The 18029-nt window shown below is 41.4% G+C and overlaps 1 protein-coding gene and 1 pseudogene across 10 annotated transcripts in view; both read right to left on the bottom strand.

Annotated features, from left to right (window-relative positions):
* Positions 1-18029, bottom strand: part of LRRC51 (leucine rich repeat containing 51) — a 27569-nt gene extending 9540 nt beyond the window's left edge. For 4 of the 10 annotated variants that reach the window (XM_090264902.1, XM_090264855.1, XM_090264912.1 and 1 more), the window contains exons 1-3: positions 17750-17822; positions 3431-3513; positions 2684-2820 (exon numbers count right to left, since the gene is read on the bottom strand). In XM_090264902.1, coding sequence (XP_090121028.1) covers positions 2684-2765 — 82 coding nt within the window. In that variant the 5' untranslated portion in view covers positions 2766-2820; positions 3431-3513; positions 17750-17822. The other 6 variants (XM_090264882.1, XM_090264871.1, XM_090264890.1 and 3 more) reach the window with 6 other exon arrangements.
* LOC150018422 (S100P-binding protein pseudogene) lies at positions 2784-12009 on the bottom strand (annotated as a pseudogene).

Below are 18029 nucleotides of genomic sequence, written 5' to 3'. Positions count from 1 at the left end.
ACCTGAGGGGACTGGCCTTTCGAGGCTTATATGTGCCTTTCTCTCTCCCTTCACAGCACTCATCAAGAAGCACTATGCCTGACTACACAAACACACACACACACGCACACACATACGTGCTTACAAAAATAGGTGCTCAATAAAAATTTGTTGAATGAAGTGCAGGGCATCTGTACTGATTATGTTTTGTACTGTGTAGATATTCTTGATTGTAGTAGCTTGACTCTACCGTCATCCTGAGGACTCCATAGAGAGTAAACTACATCTAAATGAAATAGAAAAATCCACACAAAACCAATGAAGAAGGGAAGGAAACCGGGGTTCAACTCAATGATTTGGAACATAAGGAAGAAAAAAACCGTCAACCAGTACAGAATGAGGAAACAAGAATTGAAAAAAATAAGGGGAGGCTTAGGAACCTCTGAGACAACTTTAAATATGCCAACATCCAAACCAAAGGAGTGCTAGAAGGAGAAGAGGAAGAGCAAGAAATTGAAAACTTATGTGAGAAAATAATGAAGGAAAACTCCCCATATTTGGCAAAGGAAACAGACATACAAGTCCAGGAAGCACAGAGAGTTCCAAACAAGCTAGACCCAAAGAGGACCACACCAAGACACATCAACATTAAAATGCCAAAGGTTCAAGATAAAGAGAGAATCTTTAGCAAGAGAAAAGCAGAGAGTTACCTACAAAGGGGTGCCTATAAGACTATCAGCTGATTTCTCAAAAGAAACTTTGCAAGCAAGAAGGGACTGGCAAGAAGTATTCAATGTGATGAAAAGCAAGGACCTACAAACAAGATTAGTCTATCCAGCAAAGCTATCATTTAGAATGGAAGTGCAGATAAAGTGCTTCCCAGACAAGGTAAAGCTAAAGGAGCTCATCATCACCAAGCTATTATTATATGAAATGTCAAAGGGGCTTACTTAAGAAAAAGAAGATCAAAATTATGAACATTAAAATGACAACAAACTCACAACTATCAACAACTGAATCTAAAAACTAAAAACAAAATCCAACTAAGCAAACCAGAATAGGAACAGAATCATAGGTATGGGGAACATTTGGAGGGTAATCAGCTGGGAGGGGGGAAGGAGAGAAATGGGGAAATGGTGCAGGGATTAAGAAGTATAATCAGTTGGTACAAAATAGACAGGGGGAAGTTAAAAATAATCTAGGAAAGGGTGAAGCCAAAGAATGTATATGCACGACCCATGGACATGAACTAAGGAGGGTGGGATTGCTGGAGGGAAGGGGGGTACTGGGCAGAGGGGAGCAAAGGGGGAAAAATTGGAACTACTGTAACAACATAATAAAATATACTTTGAAAATTAAAAAAAAAAAAATGACATTGCTGAGAGCCCTGCTGTGTCTCCTCATGAGAAGTGCTAGCTGCCCATTTACAGTGACATTGAGTGATGAAATGGGAATCAGCATGGGTAGTGCTGGCACCTGCAGTAAGTGTGGGTAATAATAATCTTAGATATGACTGAAATTAATATAAAATGTCAATAAATATTTAAACTGGCAACATGACAATTCTGTTAATAACAAGACCCTTCATGTTTTACCAGTGATCAGAACAGGCTTGTGTCCTCAGTCTGAGCAGGCAGGATTCTGCATTTTGTCTAGGACTTTGCTGCAAGCTGTGTTTTCCTTCCATTAGTTTCTTCCTCTCTCCAGGTAAAAACAGAATAAAGCTATTGGCTGACAGACTGGCCCCCCAGCTTTCTTCCACCTGACTTTCTTATTGTAGCTTGTCTTTTGAAGATGACCAGTTACCCTGAGAGTTCCCTGGTTCGTTTCAGGTTTCCTACTAATATTTTCTTAATCTTCACCCAAGGATATGTTTTTTTTCTAACTATTTTATTTATTTATTTTTAGAGAAAGGGGAAGGGAGGGAGAAAAAGAGGGAAAGCAACATCAATGTGTGGTTGCCTCTTGCACGCCCACAGCTGGGGACCTGGCCCACATCGCAGGCATGTGCCCTGACTAGGAATCAAACCAACCACCCGTTGGTTCACAGGCCGGCACTCAATCCACTGAGCCACACCAGCCAGGGCTGTTTATTGATTTTTAGAGAGAGAGGAAGGAGAGGGGGGGAGACAGACAAACATCAATGTGAAAGAGAAACATTGATCAATTGTCTTCCATATGCATCCTAACTGGAGATCAAACCTGCAACCTAGATATGTGTCCTGTTGTATGGGATGACGCTATAACCAACTGCACAACCCAGCCAGGGCTCTGCTAATTTCTGAAAAGGTCAAACACTTCCACTTCCACTCCCACCTCCCTTTCCTCTACTCTTCCCAGAAAATATAACAACAACAAAAAATCTGCAAGCACCTTGGCTGGTGTGGCTCAGTGGATTGAGAGCCAACCTGCAAACCAAAGGTCACCAGTTTGATTCCCAGTCAGGGCACATGCCTGGGTTGTGGGCCGGGTCCCCAGTTGGAGGTGTATGAAAGGCAACTGATAGATGTATCTCTTGCACATTGATGTTTCTGTCCCTCTCCTTCCCTTCCTCTAACTATGAATAAATAAAATCTATTTAAAAAAATCTGCAAGCATATGGGAAGAATCTCTTCAGGCTTTTAAGTACAAGACTGATTTCTCCCTAGGGACCATACCCAGACTGCTGCCATGGTGAGAGGAGTGCTGTGCTCTGTGGGCTGACCTTGAATCACGTGGATGCTTCGGAAGGAGTAGTCAAGAGGGGGCTCTTGCACTGAAGTGTTCATATAGTCCTGTTTGCTCATAGCTCAGGCCATCATTTGTCAGGTGTAAGCATGGGCCTGGGAGTCCGGGTTCAGCCTGGAAGGACAAAAAAGGACTGGTGTCCCAGGTACAAGGAGCATAGGCCCTCGGGTTTCTCCATTGCCTCCACCCTGGCTTTCTACTCTCCACTACTCCAGGCTTGCCTGCTACTTTTCTAAATTGCCTTTGTAGGGTACTTCCTACTTCTCTGAGCACCTTCACATCCTTAAGAGCTCATTGATAGTTATAACACCCATTTCTACTTTCCAGATAAGAAACTGAGTCCCCAGGGTGAAAGCACTTGCTCAGAATTAAGCCAGTGTGTGTCAGTTGTGGATTGCAATCATAAGTCTCCTGAAGCATACTCTGAGGTCCTTTCTGCTACTCCACAGTAGTTACCATGGAGACTGTCTTGGTATCTACCCTCTGGTGACATCAACTGGGCTATTCTATTGCTGAACAAACACCTGAGAACATGTACTGGATCTGGTGTCTGATAGACTTTTGCAGTCTGACCCAGCTGGGGATTTGCTACTTTCCCTGCTCAGCTTGTCTGTCAGCCCCATTACCTTTTCATTCAAAGACCCTACTTTTAGCCACATCCTGAATACAGTCCTATGTATGTAAACAGACACATAAAACCAGAATCTACCTCACTCTCACTCACCTGTCACTGATGCCTGAAACTCCACCATTAGGGATTCATTCCTTTGGGCTCAGGGATTGTTCCCTGTTAAAATGGAAATACCCCTTGAGAGGAGTGAACAAATGTTACCAGCCGTTTACAATGTTTACAATATGGTGTGAATTGTCTTATCAGATTCATTCCAATTTGTTGGCTCAAGTAAAGCTGAGAATGTTTCAGGAGGCTGGGCAAACCCAAGACCACTATTCACCTGGGCAGAACAGCTGAAAACACACTTGGGTAGAGGCTTTTATGTGTGACACAAACAAGACAAATGAACTGACAAGGACAAGTATATGTCTCAGTCAACTTCCCCTTTCTCACTTTATCCATTGCTATCACCTGCTTTGCATTTACTATTTCACCTGCTTTACAAAGGGATTTGGGGTAGTTTACAATAACACTCTCAAAACAGGGTGCTTTTTGTCCTGGCTAGTGTGGCTCAGTGGATTGAGAGCTGGCCTATGAACCAAAAGATTGCCGGTTTGATTCCCAGTCAGGACACAGGCCTGGGCTGTGGGCCAGGTCCCCAGTTGGGGTGTGCAAGAGGCAACTGATGGATGTATCTCTCCAACACTGATGTTTCTCCACCACTCTTTCTCCCTCCCTTCCCTTCTCTCTAAAAAGTAAATAAAATCGTTAAAAAAAAAAAAAAGGATGCTTTGTAGGAAAGAACTGTCCAACAGAAATATAATGAACATCACAAACACAAGCCACACATAAATTTTTTCACATATGTAATTACAAAATTTTTAGTAGCTATAAAAAGGTCAAAAGCAATAGGGAAAGTTAAACTTAATCACATATTTTATTTAACCCAATATATGCAAAATATCACTCAACATATTATCAGCCTTGGCTGGTGTGGCTCAGTGGATTGAGTGCTGGCCTGCAAACCAAAGGGTCGCTGGTTTGAGTCCCAGTCAGGGCATGTGCCTGAGTTGTGGGCCAGGTCCCTGGTTGGGGGAGTTCGAGAGGCAACCACACATTGGTGTTTCTCCCCGTCTCTTTCTCCCTCCCTTCCCCTGTTTCCAAAAATAAATAAATAAAATCTTTAAAAAACGTATCAACAATATTAAAAATTGAAATATTTTACATTTGTAGTACATCCCAATCTGGACAAACTACCTGTCAAGTGTTCAATAGCCATATGTAATAGACAGTGTAGATGTAGGAAGTAAAGTCAAGGAAGAGAAAGATTAGAAGCCAGATTAAAGAAAGAGAGAGATGTACCAGAGAATAGGAACTAGACCTATACATAGCTCTGAAATTCCTGGCAACCAAAATCAAAAAGAGAAACATTAGGATATGTGGCTCTCGTCATTTGATTCAAAAAAACAAAGAGTCTGTATGCAGAAACAATAAAATTCACAAATGTTCTTAAAATGGAATTTCTTTTAAAAACTATGGAGTTGATAGTTTTTAGTTTAGTTTAAGCTTAATACAGTTCAAGTAAATTTGTGTGTGTGTGATTTAACATATGCAAGGATCAAGTTTAACAAGTGTACAGCATCAAATTTCAACCCTTTTTATCTCATAGCACACATAAACTAATTAGTAAAATTCTGTGGCACACCAAAAAATATATTTTGCTGATCTTATTAAAAAATAGGTGTAATTTTTATTCATTCACAGCAGACGGCTACTGTTATGTTGGCTGTTGTCTTTTTTTTTTTTTTTTGCCACTGATAAGAACTTTTGTTTCTTTTTAATGACATTAAACACAACTGCTATAAGGGAAAAAAACATGATTAAGAGGAGACACAAAACTCATTTCATAACTGATCCTGACAACAACTCAAGTAAAGCAGGGCCTGCATTAGATGCAAAACTACAGGTTATTTCAGGCTCTTATAAGTAAACCATATAAACAGCCCATTTTTATTCTGCTTTATCAATACCCCTATGGTAAGAATGTCATCATGGATGAAGAAAGCTAGGAACTCATTTAAGTGTCGTCGTCGGCAGCCGTCCGTCTCGAGAGACGATGGTGTAGCTTCTTAAGAGTCTATCTGCACCGCCGAGAATGGCTGTGCAGTCCGACTCGGGAGTGACACGGTATCTGTCTCCTCCCGTGTTGAATCGACATCTTGCGATGACGCTGGAGTGTCCTCTCCAGTGAAGCTGAAGCTACAGAGCCTGGGCAGGGTGATATGGAGGGTCTGCTGTTGCCCATGCAGCAGACCCCCCCTCTCTTCGCAGCTGAAGGATCCAAGGGAAAGACGGAGTCAATACAGCTTGGCTTCAGGTGCGCCGCAGGAGTTGCCGGTGTTGACTACAACGTCAAACCGCCTTAGGGACTCCGGCTCCGGATTTTCTGTCGGGATTTACTCCCTTAGCCTTTCCCCTGAAGAGGTATGTACATAACATAAAATACAGCAAGAATTCCACATGAAATACTAGATTTAGAGGCCGGCACCAAATATGAGAGATACCTCTTTAAAAACATTAAAACTCCAGATTTTATCCACTACCATCTTTAAGGTGAACATGCCTGGTAATAACTTTTTTTTGAGGGGAGCACTTTTTTCTCCTTAAAGAATATCATGTTAATTGCTAGAGAACAGTTCTTTCCTCCTCCAGTCCAACAGATTTAATTAAGCTGCTAAAGCTTTGGAAAAACAAAATTATTTGAGTAAAGAGGAAATATGATTGTCACATATCATAGTTAACAAGTCACTCATTTGCTTTGGCAAAGGCAATGCTCCCATTACATATTCAGATTTAAACCCTTTTGCGCCATGAAAGCAGGAACAGGAGTCTTAGTTTTTTGCCTAAGCAAAACACTGCCCCTTTACTCCTTGGGTTATCTATGGAGAACTAGATAGCTGCAATGCTAATTATTCCAGCTACAATTAATTTTAGCTATGCTATGGTTCCAAAGGTGAAACAGGATAGTAAGTAGGTAAAAAAATTCCTTGGCAAGTGGAATAGGGAAACTGAGACAGACAGCTGAACACAATGGCTGAGCAATTTACAGCCAGCTGTCAATTGTCACCAGGGCAGAAGGCCACAAATGCCTGGCAGGGGAAGGGTGGGGCGCAAAACTGGGAAAACAAAGATCTCACTTGCCCTTTCCTCCGTGGAGATTACATCAGGAAGATAACATCTAGGGCTCAGTTGTATTTCAGCACCAGGCCCAGAAAAGCAGCAAAACCAGGTGGGTGAAGCCAGAATCAACTGCAATGACTAAAGACCCCCTGCCCTGTCACTGACCAATCAGTGGAGACCATGACTCTGAAAGGGCACACCTGGAGAACTGATGAATAGTCTACTGAAACCCTCTCCTGAGACCTTGCCTAAGGTTCCCACCTGCAAGAAAGAGGTAAAAGCCTCAAGACAAAGAATGAGCTCAGCTCGCATACATGTTCTCTGCTGAGCAGCCGACGCCATTCCCTTCTTCTTCCTTCATGTCTTTCTTTACAGGTACACGTCTCCTAAACTCTAAGGCAATGGGTAGCTGGCAACTTGTCGTGGGCTGATCTCCTCCTGAACCTGGCCCCAAGGCCCCCTTTTCTCTGACTTCCCACTGAGCTAAAGCAGCCCAGCCTAGGCTCTCCTGTCGCTTCTACTATGCGGAGCCCTTTCTTGTTTCGTTGCCCCTAGCTTTAATAAATCTATCCCCGTCGTCAGCCGAACTTGTGCTGTGAAATCTTTCCTACATGAAGTCAAGAACCCACACATTACAGCAGGCCCTGGGCAGACCCACTCAGGGACCGGTCCCTGTCCAGTAACAGTAGATGTTTGCTTGTCTCACTCTATGAAGCTAATTTAGGGAATCCTGGAGAACTGACTAATGTCTAAGTGACAACTGAAAATATAGATTTGACTCTTGCCTTTGAACAGAACTTTTGTTTAGCAGTTTGGTCTCAGAACTAAGTCAAATGTCCAAGGAATAGAGAATCCTTAACTGGATAAAAACAGTACATACTTAGGGGCATTCATCTTAAATGTATTGGTGGCTTGACTGACCAAGCTTTTCCTGTTAGTTTCTAAAGATGGGGAAGGACGTTTAAGATGGGTTATTCACATACAAAATGCGGCTGACGAAATAACAAAACCAGACAGAGGCAGCTAGCCGGATATCACAGGCTGCACTATAGCAACTATGTACAACCTTCACATAGAGTGAACAACAGCATGAATGCTGGACTGCAAAATCTCCCAAAGGATGTCTAGAGCTGTCTGTAAAGAAAGAATAGCAAACTCCTCAGACATCCATCAAGATGGTTGCACAAAGTCTGTCAACTTGGGTTAGAATACCAGACTTTAAGATTAGGTAATGTTTTTGTGCACAGGATTCATTGCAACTATATTAGACCCACTTCAGCAGTTTTGTGAAACTTGTTGAGGAAGGACTGTGGATTGTTTCTGTGGGGGCAGGACTCGTTTTCTCCTTCTAATCCTTCCCTTTAATCATTTTTTAGTATGGGCCTCTTTTAGAATCGACTTTTAAGATCTCTAATTCAACCTTTTACAGAAAAATGTAACATCTCAACAAACATCATGTGATATTTCAGAGGTTGGACCAAAGCAGTAGATGTTAACATACAGGGTCTAAAGGCACCTTTTGACTAATAATGGAGACAAAAGAGTGCCCCTCCAAAGTTTCTCCCACAAGATGGAGGCTCACTAACACATGACCTCATACTTAAAGTTGGGGTTCAGCAGATGAAACTGAAGACCCACTGACAATTCAATAGCACTGGCTTTCTGGTCTGTCTGGAGTCCAGACCCTAGGTGAGCGGCTCTTCAAAAAGAGAGTAGGGAGAATTCTTAAGAGGCATATCCAACAAGAAACTAGTATAAGTAACCCATGGACATGGACAATGTGGTGGGGATTGACTGTGGGAGAAGGGGTGGGCAGGGTGGGGGGAAGCAATGGGGGGAAAAGTGGGGCAGCTGTAATAGAAAAACAAAAAAATGTTTAATAAACTAAAAAAGAATTGATAAAACTAAAAAAAAAAAAATGGGGAATTTCAGGGTGGGTGGTGAGTCTCGTGGACTCTTTGGAATTCATCCTCACTCCTTATGGAGCCCTTTTAATCCCATTAAGTCCCTTCCAGGGAATTACTACATCATCTGTGTGGGGAAAGGGAGCTGAGTTATTGATACAAATATAAAGCTAGTTCACTTTATCAAGAATAAAGATAACATACCAAAAAGAGCAATGAGTGAAAATAAATGAGTAAATGAAGTTAAAAAAAAAAAAGGAAGCATATCCATATTTGACAGGAATATGCTGGTCAAACCCTAAGGAGCACAGTGGTCACTGGAAAAAGAGAAAAATCCTTGAAGAAAGGCAAAGAATACAGTTACAAGACCACAAATCAATATGGGTTAGTTAGCAGTCTTCTGTCAAGTTAAGAAGTATAAGATTTGCAAACACTATCGTGCAAAGTAAATTTGATGAAGAATTAAGTAAAAACCAAAAAATAAAGGCATATAGTAGGTACGTAAAGGAGAGAAGATTTATACTTTTTTTAAAACTTTTTTTTTTTAATGCTCTGACTGGTTCACAGGCCACTACTCAATCCACTGAGGTACATCATCCAGGGCTTTTTTTTTAAACCTTTTTAAATTTATTTTTTAATTATAGTTTATTGATTATGCTTTTAGAGTTGTCCTGATTTTTCCCCTTTTGCCCCCCCCAGCAACCCCCACTACCTCAGGCAAGCCCCCCACCATTGTTCATGTTCATGGTCACTATATTGAGGTCTTTGGCTACTCCATTTCCTATACTGTACTTTACATTCCCATGGCTATTCAGAAGTACCTATTTGTACTTCTTAATCCCCCCACCTCTTCACCCATTCCCTTATACCCCACTCCCATCTAGTCATCTAGTAACCATCAAAATGCTCTCTGTATCCAGGATTCTGTCTCTATTTTTCTTGTTTGCTTAGTTTGTTTTTTAGATTCAATTGTTGATAGATCTGTATTTTTTGCCATTTTATTGTTCATGGTTTTGATCTTCTTTTTCTTAAATAAGTCCCCTTAACATTTCATGTAATAATGGTTTGGTGATGATGAACTTCTTTAGTTTTTCTTGTCTGGGAAGCTCTTTATCTGCCCTTTGATTCTAAATGATATCTTTGCTGGGTAGAGCAATCTTGGCTGTAGGTCCCTGATTTTCATGACTTTATTTCTTGCCAATCCCTTCTAGCCTGGAAAGTTTCTTTTCAGAAATCAGCCCCCAGTCTTATGGGAACTCCCCCAAATTAGGGACGTTTTCTTTCATTATTTTTTCAAATAATTTCCAATTTCTTGCTCTTTCTCTTCTCACTCTGGCACCCCTATGATGTGAATGTTGGACCTTTTAAAGTTCCCCCAGAGGTTGCTTATAGTAGCCTCAATTTTTGGATTAAAGCTTCTTCTTGTTCTGATGGGGCTTTTTTTTTGCATCCTTATGTTTCACATCATTGATTTGATTCTTGGCTTCATCCACTCTAGTGCTTTTTCCCTGTAAATTGTTCTTTATTTCAATTAGTGTATCCCTTGTTTCTTCTTGGATCTTTTATGTGCAGTTCAGGTCCTCACTAATTTCCTTGAATATCCTATAACCAGCGTTTTGAACTCTGCATCTGAAAATTTGCTCATCTCCATTTCATTTAGCTCTTTTTCTGTAATTTTGATATGTTCTTGAGAAGATTTACACATTTAATTTGTCATTTCAACAGGATTTTTGTCCTTCCCATCCTACTTCAAATATCTTGGATTATCAACAAAATTTTGACAGGTATTTAGAGATTCAAATAAAAAAGTAAGAGGGTTGTTAAAAGTGACTTGTATCCATTTATAAGATACAACAACAATAAACACTGGCTTCTAGCCTGACAAAGAATCTCTTCCTTAGATTAAAAGATGATTTCTTTGGGCACTAGCAGACTTCATTTCTGCATAAAGGTGGGTGTTTTGCTTGAGCCTGGGTGTTTTGGTCTGATGTTGGCTTTTAGGAGCTGGCTACCCTCCATTTAAAGAAAAAAGTAAAAACTGTATCAACTTAACACTGTTTAACACACACACACACAGGACTTTATACAAAAATTTAAGCCAGCAATGGGCACTTCCAAAAGGTGACAAGTTCTTTAAATAAAAATCTTGTGAAAATTAAAATTCAAAATCTGCAAAGTACAAAACAGCAGAAGAGATGATGCTCTGGACAGAACCCTGGACAGGGATCTTTGTTGTTGATGAAATGAAACAAACGGACTGTCCTGGGTATCTTAGATTCTGAAACTATTGGTGGCTTTGCTTATTCCTGTCAATACACCAAATCGGACTATATCTTTCCATAAGTTTCTTTCTGAACCAGGCATAGTTTTGCATGGTGATGTATGAAGAATGCAAATGGTGAACTTGATCAAGGGACAAAGTTCCACCAAGACACCTTGGTTAGAGTCCACGAGTCTTTTATATGAGCAAAGACACTCCTGACATAAATTTGCTTCTTCCATTCTAGATCTGATTATGGAGATGCTGAAACATTTGTCCTTGTTTTGGCTTGCAGAACAGGAATGACTGCCTATTCTCTCAGGCTTTCAGCTTCCCAGAATCTTTGTCAAGAATATCTTTGTCTGATGAACTGGAAGCAATGGGAAACCTCATTTCACAACTTGATTTATGTGATCCATTTCTCCAGGATGACCCAATATGAACAGTCTCTGAATGGTCCAAGATCTGTGTAGGTTTCTTACTATAAGGCATACATTTTATCAGGGACAGTTTGTTGAAAGTTTTTTTTTCTTTCAGATTTTATTTATTTTCAGAGAGAAGGGGAATGGAGGAAGAAACAGAGGGAGAGAAACATCAATGTGAGAGACAAACATTGATCGATTGCCTCATACGCACCCCAACCAGGGACCAAACCCACAACCCAGGAATGGGAATTGTCATGAGTGGGAATTGAATCAGTGACCTTTCACTTTGCAGAATGCCCAACTGAGCCACACCAGTCAGGGTAAAAGTTATTATTTGAAGGAGAAGGGAGCAGGGACCCATCCCAGGCAGAGTTATTGGGAATGATCCCTTCAGGATTAGTGCAAAATTTGCTCTTATTGGCCTAAGACCATCTTTCTCATATCTTCTTCAAGGGAGAAGGGTTTTTCAGTAGCTTTGGATGTATCAGTCTTGTCCTTATGAAGCATTTAAAACTGTTGGATTAAATGGTGCAACAACTGTTAATTTCACAAGATTCTTTTCTAGTGCAAAGTTGAATGGTTTCGTAGGAGTTGGTCCCTGACCAAATGATATACTTAGTGGAGGTAATTTGAGGATGCCAGGAGTCTCAGCTACTGGTACACAGCTATCCAACTAATTTTCTTTGTCCTCATTTGATAGATCATCATCCTTCAAGAACTTCTGCATCTGTTCCTCCTTGGAACTGAAACGGCTATCAATCTTCACTCAGGTTCAGCAAGAAGTCGTCCAATATATACTCATCCAAGGAACCCCTAGAGGGCACTAGTGAGCACATAGTATGTTATGTGGAGCTGCTGGTGTGATCTTTGCCTTGGCCACGACACCAAATGGAAAAAGGTTTCATCTCCTGCCAGCTGTTCCTTTCAGGAGACTTGTCAAAATGATTGACTCCCACTTTCCGAATAATTCTGAAGCAAATCCTAGGCATAATGTCATTTCATTTCCATAAGTGAGGCGGAAGCCTGGGAGAAAGACCTCAGCTGTTGTCATTTTGTAATTTGACAAACCAAGGGAACAGAGCTCAGGACCCCCGACCAAATAGTTACGTACTGCATGTTTTAAAAGTTCTTGTGGTTGAAAACCGCTGGTTTACAGGGAAAAAGTAGCAGTCTCAAATGAGGTTTGGGGAAGTGTGGGCTTGAGTAATCTAACAGCTGAACTCTGTCAGTGGGGGACTGACCAGATGTGCATGGGTTGTTGATTAGGGAGATCTAAATCTTTTAGATATCAAATCTACAGAGAGACAACAAAGAACATGTCATTCTTTTGTAGAAATAGAGGAACCTGACTTGTGTTCTCATCTAGACAGAAGACAATTACACTTGAGAATCTACAACAGGTCTGAGCCTTTGAGCAAGATTGGATACTTTTCTCAATGTAAGGCCTGGGTTGAGACCCCAGAGTTCTGCACTACTGGACATGATTTTAGCTTAAAGTACTTAACAGCAGATTAAAAAAAATGTTTTTAATCTTCACCCAAGGACATTTTTTTCATTGTTTTCTTTTTTAAGAGAGAGAAATATTGGTTGCCTGCTGTATGCATCTGGCCTGGGGACTGAACCCCATAACCTGGGCATACGCTCTGACCAGAAATCAAACCCACAAACTTTTGGTTACAGGACAACACTAACCAACTGAGCCACACAAGCCAGAGCTTAATGGCAGATTTTTAATGTTAGTCTCCTTGACCATCAGAAAACTTCAGTACAGTTCTTAAGAACTTCTGATTTTGTGTAGCACCAGTTCCTGATGCATTTTGGGGGGTGAATTAGTATTAAAAATGAAGCCCTAAGTATTTGAATAATTTGCCACTTGGACAGGGTTATTAATCTTTTCCATTTAAACAGTAGTCCAGGCTGTGAGCTAGTACTGAATCTTACTCATCATCTATCACAGAACCTGGCTTACAGCAGGCACTCAGGAAATGTTTGCAAGATGAATGACTGAGAAACTGCCAAATACAGGATTTTTGTTTTGGGAGTGTTGATACTAAGCTTCTCATTCTAACAATTGGCTTTGAGGTTCAGCTGCTTCAGTACACATCTCATTCACAGTAAGATATTCAATTCAATTCTGCAAACATTTGTTGAGTGCCTGCTGCCCTGTGCCTGACCAGAAGAGATGAAGGCAAGAAACAAATAATAGAACCCTGTCTGTCACAAGCACAGAAAGACCTGCTGAGTTTCTATTGATTGTGGCAAACTGGCCTGCATCCAGTTCTAAGAAACAGTTGTCTACTTAGTGAAAAATCTCCTGTTTCAATACTCACCTCTCGTGTACCCTTTATGATGAAGACTTTCTTTCCAGTATTTTATGATCAATATGTCCTGTATTAGATTGATTTCCTTGATGATCCCTATTCATGATCTCCCATTTCCATCCCTTTAGGCCTATTCTTTTAGTTCCATCCACTCTGATGTTGGTAAACATGAAGCAAACAGAAGCTTAAAGGGAGGTCATGCTTGCCGTCTTGCTCTTTGCCAGTGCCAAGAGAACATGACTAGTCTGATGGGATATGAGAAATGCTCAGGTGAGAGATATGTGAAAGAGAGCCAGTGATCCCGCCTGAGGGCATCCTAGACCAACCTATTGCCAGCTGACCCCAAGTAAAGATCAGGAGAGTCACCTAACTAACCCAGAGGTGACTGCAGACACATGAACAAGCCCAACCAAGACTGAAAGCAACATATGGCTGACTCAGAGACTTGGAAGCAATAAAAATTGCTCATTGTTTTAAGCCACAATGTTTTTGGATGGTTTGTTATACAGCAATAGCTAACTGATAGATGCTTCCACTGTATTTTGAACAAAATTTTTATCATAGCCTGTTTCTTCAACTGTAAGAGACAAACCCTATCTTGAGAGCTATTGTATGTCTTGCAGCAGGTGCTCAATAAATTGAAGCAATTATACTCTCCAAATTCATTTATTGCCCACTTCCTAGGCCCTTCTTGTAATTTTGAGTACAGGGATAGAAGTCAGACTTCTTTCTCTCTTTCCACCATTACCCTGCACTGAGCCTGGCAAAGAATGGGTATTCACTAAAGCCTTGATGGATCGATGAATAAAAGGAAAAAAGGAAAATGAATGGTGTGATCTAGGTGTCACATAGTGAGCCTGACTGCTGGGGAGAACTGACAAAGCCTTTAGGCTGCCTTGCTCACTCCAGTGGCTGTTTTTGGATTCAGTCTTTCCCATCTGCTATTCCACCTCATGACCAGGAACTAGTCAGACCCCAACACCTTCTTCATCTGTTCAGGCTGACTGATTTGATGAATGACAGGATTGGGAAATACCTGACTTATTTTGGAATTTTTTTCCAAATTATAAGTATCTTTTACTCTTTTATTTTAAAAAGTCAACACGACTGCTAAATAAAGTCAAACGACATTCATAAAGAAGTACATCAAATAGAAACTAAAAGCCTGAATCTCCACTTCACTCATGATTAATCATGATTAATAGTTTGGGAATATAACATCCTAGAAAACATATATAACAAAATTTATATTTTAAAATAAACAAATAAACACATACTGACTATTCCTTTGTAAACTTTATTTTCAAATTGTTATGCTTTACTCTTTAATAGCTGCAAAGTATTCCATAAAATTTGTGTGTACCCTATTCTAACTTTATTTCCTTAATTTCACTTTATTTAACCAATCCCAAGTTGATGAATGTTTTCAGTTTTTGGAAATTACTAACAATTGCAATTTGATTTGCTGATAGCCTATCCTGCCTTCTCTCAGGTAAGTAGCAACATGATGACACAGGAAGTTCTGAATAATAATCATGAGGACATCTGAACAGAGATTCAGCGGCTTGGCCTATAAAAGGTTTGTTTATGGGCTACAGGTAGAAGAAAAATCAAAGAATGTCATGAGAAGTCTGCCAAATGATCTTTGTTCTGGGAAGTTATATTCCCAAGTGCCAAAGGGAGGCCCAAGATTGAACCTCACTCCTGCCTACCTCTCTATTCCCATCTCTTATCCTCACCTCCAATTCTGCAGACCAGCTAAACACAGTTACTTGAAGTTCCCTTCCCTGCTTCAAGGCCTCTGCACATCTAGCCTTTTCTGTTTGTAATATAGTTTTTCCCTCCTTTGCCTTGCTAATTCTTACTTCACGATACAGCTTGGGTTCCATCTTTTCTGAGGAGCTTACTCAAATGCCCAAATCTTCAATGTGGAACTTCTCTTCTGGGCTCCCAAAATACCCTGTACTTACTGCCATGGTAGCACTCATAACACTAGGATGATCTACTTATTATCTGTATGTCCATAAACTTCACCAGGATAGGAACCATGTTTTTCTCATAACTGTATCCCTACAGTGGTGGCAAATAGTAGGTGATTAACAAATAACATTAAAAATTGCTACAGTGAGTAATACTATAAAGAAGAGGGACATGAGGTTACTGTAATTGAGGGATCTGACCTGGTCTGAGCAGTTAGGGAAGATATTTATCTTTTTTTTTTTTTTAATTTTTAAAGATTTTTCTTTTTAGAGACAGGGGAAGGGAGGGAGAAAGAAACAGAGAGAACCATCAATGTGTGAGAGAAACATTGGTCGGTTGCCTCTTCCACACTCCCAACTGGGTACCTGGCCCACAACCCAGGCATGTGCCCTGACGGGGAATCGAACCAGCGACCTTACAGTTGGTAGGTCAGCACTCAATCCACTGAGCCACACCGGCCGGGGCTAAATTTTAATTTTTATTATTTTTTTTATTTTAAGGGAAGATATTTTTAGAGAAGAGACTGAGGATAAGTACAACTTAACTGTAGCAGGTGGGGGGAAGATGAACCCTCCAAGCAGAAATAATGGGCTCTATGGTAAGAGGTTACTTGGAAAATTTGAAGACCTTCAAAAAGGCCATACAACTGGAGGGGATAAAAGGAGGGATATGTATGGTTAGACTGGAGGCGGGAGATGTGGGCAAGAGGCAGACTGAAATGTTGCTTGATGCTAAGAGCAATAGGAAGTCACAAGGTAACTTTTTAAGTGGGAGTGGGTTGGGGAAGGGGAACAATGTCAAATTTCCATTTTGGAAGGCTTACTCTGGCTGCAGTATGCAAAATGGCTGGGAGGAAAGGTAGGAAGGATGTGACAGTAGTTAGGACTAAAGAAGTAAAGTTATAAGGACTTTACGATGGATGGAAAATGTTTGGGTTTTTGGCTTCCGTAATGGTGGATAGAGTTGAAAACACTGAAAAAGCTAACTGAGCTTGGAGTACATATGCGATTATGAGTTCAATTGCAGACATGTTGAGTTTGGGTTGTCTGACATATCCTGAAGGAGATGTTGAAGAGGCAATTGACTATATAGACCTGGAGCTTAGAGATGAGAGCTGGACTGGAGATATATACACTGTGTACATCTGTATACAGATGGTAAATGAAGTTGTGAGTGTGGATGAGGATGAAAATACTCAAGAAAAGAAGACAGAGTGAAGTGTGAAGTGAGCCTAGGACCAAGCCTGGGGGGGGCTTTAAGATAGGATATGGATCAATCAGGGCCAGCTAGAAGCCAGCCAGAAACCAGCTTTCATGGCAGCATCAGACATGGGTGCTGTGTAGCCAGACTTTCCTCTTGCCGTTGATTTCCATTGCCTTCAGTCTCTTTAGTTCCCTTTCCTATTTAAACTTTTAAGGAATGATCTGAAACTCACTCAGGCTATAGTGTAAAGAATCCAATGTGGGCCATACAGGTTTCTATTCTCTGGGGCAGTTCCTACTCCTTGAAACAAGTCCTTAAACTAGAGAGGCTGTAGGCTCAAATTAGACTTGGCTAGACCTTGGCAAACTGGGGTCTAGTCCTAGCTGTCACTGATTTGGTGTGTGGCCTTGGGCAAGTCACTGTGTCTCTCTGGGTTTCAGTTTTCCAATCTGTGAAATGGATATAAATACCCTTGATTCACAAAGCTCAAAAGAAATACCGGATATGAAAAAGCTGGGTAAGTACTAAATGTAACAGATCTATCAGGAGAACTGTAAAAGAAACATAGCTCTAACTTCTTTGAAAAGCAGACCATGGAGGAGGTGCGGGGCGAAGTGACAATTTAGGGACAGGATCTCTAATAAGTGTAGAAAGACCCTGCTGACACTCTGAGAAGGAGGCTCTACTCTGGGGTCTTCCTGCTTGGAAGAGGCAGTACAAGCCCCATAGTTTCTTACATTTGTAGTATTAGGTAGGGCCCGTGATTTAACTCCCATGTCTTGAAGATCCTGAGTCTCAGTTCACCAGGAAAACCAACCCTATGTCTGGGCGTTTCAGATCTCCCAGGGTGTCAAGGAGTTGAGGCACTTGTATTAGAGACCCCCGTATTTGTGATGAGGAGGTTCTTAAACTAAGCACCCCAGAATCTGTATGGGTACGTATCTCAGCGCCCTTCTGTCCCCCGCCCCGCCCCGCCCCGCCCGTCTATCCCATATGGGTGTTTTGTCTCGTTCACTGTGAAAGAGGGTAAAGGTTTTGTGTGTGTGTGGGGGGGGGGCGGGGGGGCGTCTCAGGTGCCCGAGAAAGAAAGTGCCCCTCCTCCCTCCACAGAACTCTAGTTCCCTAGAACGGGTTTCCCATTTTCCTGCCCGACTCACCCGCAATTGCTGCCCCTCCAGCTTCTGCGTCCTACTCACTACCTCAAGGTTACCCAGAACAACTCCATGGTAACTACCTACCCCACTAAATCTCCGCCAAGCGCCGTAAACACTGCCGCAATGTTTACCGGGACCTGTAGTTTGTCAGGGGCGGGACTCCAAGGCCGTGGATTTGCTGGGATTTGTAGTTTCTGCTCTCAAGTCGGGGTCTGGGGCCGGAAGTAGTGACACCCCTCCTTCTCACCCCTTTTTCTTTCCCAGTGGCCCTCACACTTCCTTT

This window comes from Furipterus horrens, unplaced genomic scaffold (genome assembly GCF_987537825.1).
Source record: "Furipterus horrens unplaced genomic scaffold, mFurHor1.1.pri manual_scaffold_2, whole genome shotgun sequence".
NCBI lineage: Eukaryota > Metazoa > Chordata > Mammalia > Chiroptera > Furipteridae > Furipterus > Furipterus horrens.
This window is presented reverse-complemented; position numbering and strand designations above follow the sequence as displayed.